General features: G+C 34.9%; 1 protein-coding gene across 2 annotated transcripts in view; it reads right to left on the bottom strand.

Moving 5' to 3' along the window:
• Positions 1 to 2,546: 2,546 nt before the first annotated feature.
• LOC105034565 (ADP-ribosylation factor GTPase-activating protein AGD4) overlaps positions 2,547 to 6,356 on the bottom strand; it is a 52,228-nt gene continuing 48,418 nt past the window's right edge. Inside the window, exons 19-20 of one of the 2 annotated variants that reach the window (XM_010909775.3) lie at positions 3,730 to 3,878; positions 2,547 to 3,082 (exon numbers count right to left, since the gene is read on the bottom strand). In XM_010909775.3, the coding sequence (XP_010908077.2) occupies positions 3,764 to 3,878 (115 nt within the window). In that variant the 3' untranslated portion in view covers positions 2,547 to 3,082; positions 3,730 to 3,763. The remainder of the gene's footprint in view (positions 3,083 to 3,729; positions 3,879 to 6,356) is intronic. The other variant, XM_010909774.4, reaches the window with a different exon arrangement.

The raw sequence follows: 6,356 nt of genomic DNA, 5'->3' as shown, positions 1-6,356 counted from the left end.
TTGACAGCTTTTCGAATTCGACTCATTTTGGACTCGATTTGAACCCGATTGAAGCCCTATTTGAACCTTGATTCAGAGAGTCCTGATCCCCTGAGACTCTCTCCAAAATTCATGAAAAGAAAGGGAGGGAGCGCATGAAGACACGCCCCCTTTTGTTTTCACGTGCGTGAAGGAGAGGGGGGCCAATAGTTGGCGCCCCACCTTATTTGGGTTTCCTTTTTTTTCAGATTTTTTTTATATTTAAATTTGATTCAAAATAGGATAAAAATTATCTGATTGGGGCACATAAAATTATCTGATTGGGGCACATAAGGATATATTTTTGTGTGACAAAAAAAATTGGAGAGAGTATTAGCGTGCGCAAGGTTGTACGTGCGATATGTTTCTTCCTCCTCTTATCTCAATAAATCTCATCCTTTCTTTATGATTTGAACGCTCAAGATCCAACAAGATTTGACCTATTAAGGCGTTAAGAAGGGTTTGGGGCATGAGATAACTTTGGTGGTGTGCGCAAAAATAAAAGGAGGAAAGATGCATGTGCTAAGGTGAAGAGGGTCTTCTTTCTTACCATATCTTTTCTCCTTCCATCCCAATGCCTCCTCTCATCTTCTCCACTTCATGTTCACATCCAGATCTGATAGAGATTAGATCTAAGAAGAGAAAAGAGAGAGAAGAAGAGAAGAAGAAGGATTCTTCTTCTCTTCATGATGATCTGGTTCAGATCCCGTCGGATTTGCACAAAAAATTCGCGCAGCGATCTTCTTCTTCAAGATCTAGAAGAAGAGATCTAGATCCAAAAATGAGGAGCGAGATCTGTAAGGTATTAGCACATCGGTGATCTCGATGCTCCAATTAAGTGGCTCTGTGTGCATACCAGCAGAGGCCAGATGCGTGTGCAGCTACGATCAGAACTCGAGACATCCGCAGGATTCGAGGTATGGAGATCTGATCTCCGTCTGATTTTTCTAATGGTTTGTTTTTCCTTTTTCAGATTTCAGATTGTGATTAAATGTTTGTATCAAAATTCTTGCTATGATTTTTAGATCAGATCTGATATGTAAATGAATAAAAAATATTTTAATTTATTTATTTTACTACTTAAATTTTTAAAAAAAATTTAAATTTTACGTACGAAATCATAGCAATTTTCTAACAATTTCTTTCTCACATCGCTCCATATTTCTGAGCGACAAGTTGTTAGACGTCCTACTTGTTTGGCATGCAAGAAAAGGTGGCACTGCCTCCTAATTTTAATTCCTACATCCTATAAAAAGGGTCTAAAAATTGGATGCCCAAACATAAAAAAATAGAGAAAAATTATTTTCTTAAGTCGAGCCTCCTTTCTTCTTTCTTTTCTTCTTCCTCCTAATTCTTCTTAATTATCAAGAGTCTGTAAGATCTGAGAAGAAGCCAGAGCAGCCATCAAAGAGGAGATCTTGACAAAAAAACTAGTACTCCAGAAAGATCATCGGAATAAATTTTGTGTTGATACTTATAAAAATCGGACACATGTGCGGCTAGAGGAACCATTCAGATCCATGATCATCGACTGCAGTGTAGTTCGACTCGCGCAAGGTATTGAAATCCGATCTTAATATTTTATTTTTATTTTCATATTATATACATATCATAGATCCAAAAACGATAGATATAGACCTGATCTATTGCATATGAATTAAAAGATCTAATCTAGACCTGCTTCCGCTGTTTCAAAATCGATTTTAAAATCTATGCATGCAATCCTATCTTCTGTTTTCTAATATGTATAACATGCACACACAAGTATTTTAAGTTAACTACTTGAAAAATAGTTCACAATTTTAAATCAATAATAAACCATCCAAATTGAAGATCTAAATCACTGAGCATTTCATTAAATTTTGATGATTAGATAATAATAAAATATAATATCATGCTATTAAAATTATTTATTTTGCCATCTATTTGATGATTAGATTAGAGACCACAAAACATATAAATTTTATTTTCTAAATACTTTTATATAATGTAGATCATGTTCAACGATCTGGCTTATGAATTTGCGTAGTCTATCATTGATTTTAAATTGCTACCCCTATTTTCAAGAAATTAACATTAAGAGTGTGGTCCACACCGCAACCACCTCTATAACTATAGATAATACAAAACGTTTGAATCCTGCTGGCCTACGATTCTAAAACCGTAACTCAAACATTGAGTGCCACCTAACCTAAACTGAAAAATACGATATCCACTCTCCTCACACACACCCTGGGGACATTGACAAAAAGATTCTTCCAACAATCGTATCGAAATACAAGCTTTCCAATTTCCCTTCTTTAAACAGAATTCTCATCCGTCCAAAACCCATTTTAATCGAAATAAATCTTCAGCGACTAAAAAGATTCATAGATTAAAAGCAATATCATATATTAATTATATTATTGAAAAAAAAAAATAGCTGTCTAAAATGTTCGGTGCATGCTCTCCATTTTCAGTGCATTATTGACAATCCCATAGCCAATATCACATGACAAAGCTGCTTTTCCTGTAATATGAATCCAACCTTCCAATAAGAACCTCATGCTATAATAGATGCTTTTAAATTACATACTTGTGATGACACCGAGTTATCAAGAGTGTGATAAGTTCAAGAGAGAATCCAGCATGTCTTACGACAAACAATAAAATCATCAATCTTCACGACAAAGAAACAGGCCATATCCATAATTCAGTACATTGTCCATTTGGTTGCTGAAAGACAATTCTTTTGAAAAGGAAAATTTTCCTTCATAAGTGAATAAAGAAAGCAAGAATACCGGTATGCATTTGTAGCTTGAGACAACATTGATCTACCTCAGCATACACATAAATCTTGATGCATAAATCAACATATCATTGGTGATACACCACCATACACGTAGCACATTCTCCAACTGCCATGCTTAAGTAGCATACAATCCTCGAACATTATCACAGATACAAGGTACTGATCAGTTGCAAGACGAGACCTGTTCTAATTGTGGGAGCACAAGACTTTGCAGCCCCAACAGGTCAGCGTCAGAGTCCCCTGCAAAGAATGTAGTGCGCAAGGCATGATGGCCTGTTTAATGAATTAGGTAAAAGTAGCAATTAACATGATGATAAACCATTATCATCATAATCAGTTTGACATACTACTATGATTATACATGTTTGGGCAACATAAGCAATTAAATACAGCATAACCCTAACAACCACCACATTTAGAAAGTTATTTACCATCTAGTGGTCATCAGCTTAAAAAATCTAAAGATATGTTCCTTCAGAATTTTCTTAAATGTTTAAGAGAAGACATGGCAACTGCTTAATATTTACGTAACCAGGATGTTATACTGATTCATGTGGACACATAGATGACTTGAGGCTGCAGACAAACTAAATGTTACACTACAGTGTTTGGGGCCGAATCAGTGGTTAATCATTGCATTTCAAAGTTAAATTAGAAGATGCAGAAATATATGGTGATGTAATGCACATATCAAATGCGAAAAAAATACAACGGGAAATCTAAATCTTCCAGTCTACACTTTGATATTTCATGCTTGGGGTCTAATATTACAGACTCCCATATAATAGAAATCTGAATTCTTCCATCATTTTATTTTGTGATTTGTTACTTTTTAATAACCTGGAATGTTACATTAGATTTATAAATAATGGTTGAATGTAGCACCAGATGAAAAGAATGAAGAGTAAAACAAGACATACCAAAGGCCAACTCTGGTGAGTAGAGCTGCATGCATCAATTATTCCCATAAAGCAATATAAATAATTCCTCATCAGTAATTGCTCCAAGCTCCATTGCTCTTTCCAAAGCAGTTAAACCCCCACCATCTTTAATTGATGTACGCACACCCCTGGGTAATAACAAATAATATGAACAAACTCATTTTAGAATTTGGATAGTAGATTCCAGCATATACGTTGATTCTCATAACCAGTAAAATTTCCTAAAAATTTCACATTACTTGGGAGATATTCATGTTTCAAGTTGTCCGTAAAATTCAATTTTCTTTTTGAATCTCACTCAGGTTGTTGATGATCTTTTCCAATACAGCCAACTTTATGCATTAAATCATCTAGAAAAAACCTTGAAAAGCCGATGAGAGATCGGAAAGCTGATGAGAGATGGTATCTATCCAACCGAGATTATTCGAAAAAGCCAAGAAAGATTGTGTGATTGCCAGATACCTGTCCGAATAGAAATTTGCAGAAAATGCACTAATTGAAAGTCAAAAACTTTAATAGACTATCAGAACCCTAAAAGAGTACTTCAATATAAAGAGACATTCCTCCAAATCATCCACATCATAGTTCAGATTTTGTTGTTGGTAAGAGTAATAGCCTATAGCACGGGAACTGTTTAATGCAATTTCATGTCTTGTTATTCTGGTCTATATACTCTAATTGCTGCCTGTGAACCAAACACAGATTGTACCATAGAGAGTTTGCAGATGAATTTCAACTTGTTCTTCATTCATATCCTTTTTATAGTGTTTCATCTTTTCATAATTGTATATTGTTTCTATAAAAGCCTAATGAGAGGCTAATTGATGACTTGTGGCATTCCTCCAGAAGTCTTATAGTACTATAACACTGAATTGACTTGTCCTACATCTTGACTCCACTATGAAGTTTGTGCAAATACAACCTACCAAACTATTGCTATCCATCAGCAAGCGGAATCATACAACCGCCTTGCTGAAATCAAAACAAACCATGACAACCAAATCAATGTCCTTACCTTGTTGCAACAGTCGACATACCAGAGCTTTTGGGGTGCTTGATATTGTCAAATATCAGCATCTTTGTCTGAAACTATGATGTTATATGGTTATTGCGCATATTTTTGTTCCTTAATTAATTATTCTTTTATAAAATCGCTATCACCTCTTTTTATTCTGTCCAGCATGCTTTGTATTATTTTTCAGTTCTAATATCTGGATTTTTTTTTTTAAAAAAAAGTACATGTTTTATGTATTGGACCACTTTTATTTGTCTATGATGTTGATAGTTCATAAGGCCCATTATTCGTAACCACTTTGTGAAAAATATCAGCCCAACCTTGACTACCTCCATTTATTGGTTACGTTGTTTTATCATCCTTATATGCTCCCCATGCCAATTTCCCCAGGCTTCACTTTATCCCTTTAGTTTCTAGATGTTTTGCCATCAAATCTTATTTGCCTCCTTCATTAGGGTTCTTACCTCCATGGCTTTATTATGTTTGGCCATCACATGAGCAACTTTCTTGTTTCCTTTTGGTCTCAACAAGCCCTTCGCACTTGTTCTTCTCAAAAAGTCAGTTACATTCAACAACCATGTGGCTATGTTAGTTTGACCATTAATCACTTCAACAACTAATATTCTGAACCTTATCTTGCACTGTTTGTCAATGATTAGTTGCAAAATATCAAACATTCCAGTGTCCATGGTCATGGTAGATTTACTTTTGAAGCATCCTTAGACTGTCTTGGTGTCAGCTACCTTCCGGACTCTTGACTAGAGATCTGGATCATTTTTACTGTTTAACATATATCAATTTTTTTCTTGTAAATCTGTAGAACCATAAATTGCTTTATCAAGTTTCAAACTGACTGGACTAAGCCAACTCCCTCACCCAAAAACACTGTCAGGCATTTGATTCCCATTTGTTCACTCAATTATACATGAAACATTTATTAAGATTTATTGTGTTAACAACTTACATATATATTACCTTAGCTATGCAACTCCAGGACCAACCAATCTAATATTTGTAATGTTAGTTTCCCATGCCTTTTTTATCGCGATGGATTGACCTCAAGATACTTACCATGAGACTAAATTCATCATATTTCTTGAAATCTCATAAGCATACCTGGAAATAAGTTTACTTCATTAAACTTGTCAGCCTTGCAGTTTCAGAAACCAATATCATGATTCAAATTTTCAAGAATACTGACTATTAACATTTGTCCTTGCTGTTGCATAAACCCCCAAGATTAGCTATCAGGTTGATGCACCATCTCAATGTCCACATCCCAGCTACCATGTGAGTCATTTAATTTTGCTTGCAGTACATTTTGACCATCGGCACACTTGTTTTACCATGTCAACAATCATGTACCCATAATGACCATCTCATTGTAAACATTTTGGATAAGCATCATAGTCACTTTCATTCCATGAGGCCAAACTCCCAGTAATAACCATGCATGATTTACAACAAAAGCATGTTTCGATATGTAATCATTTCTCTCTGTTTCATTAGCATACAAGTCAGTACAGTGATTGTATATCAAACATGCCACATTTCTACTTGAGGTGTTTCTCAATTGTAGTTGCAAATATTC

Source organism: Elaeis guineensis, chromosome 4 (genome assembly GCF_000442705.2).
Source record: "Elaeis guineensis isolate ETL-2024a chromosome 4, EG11, whole genome shotgun sequence".
In the NCBI taxonomy this organism is placed as follows: Eukaryota; Viridiplantae; Streptophyta; class Magnoliopsida; order Arecales; family Arecaceae; genus Elaeis; species Elaeis guineensis.
This window is presented reverse-complemented; position numbering and strand designations above follow the sequence as displayed.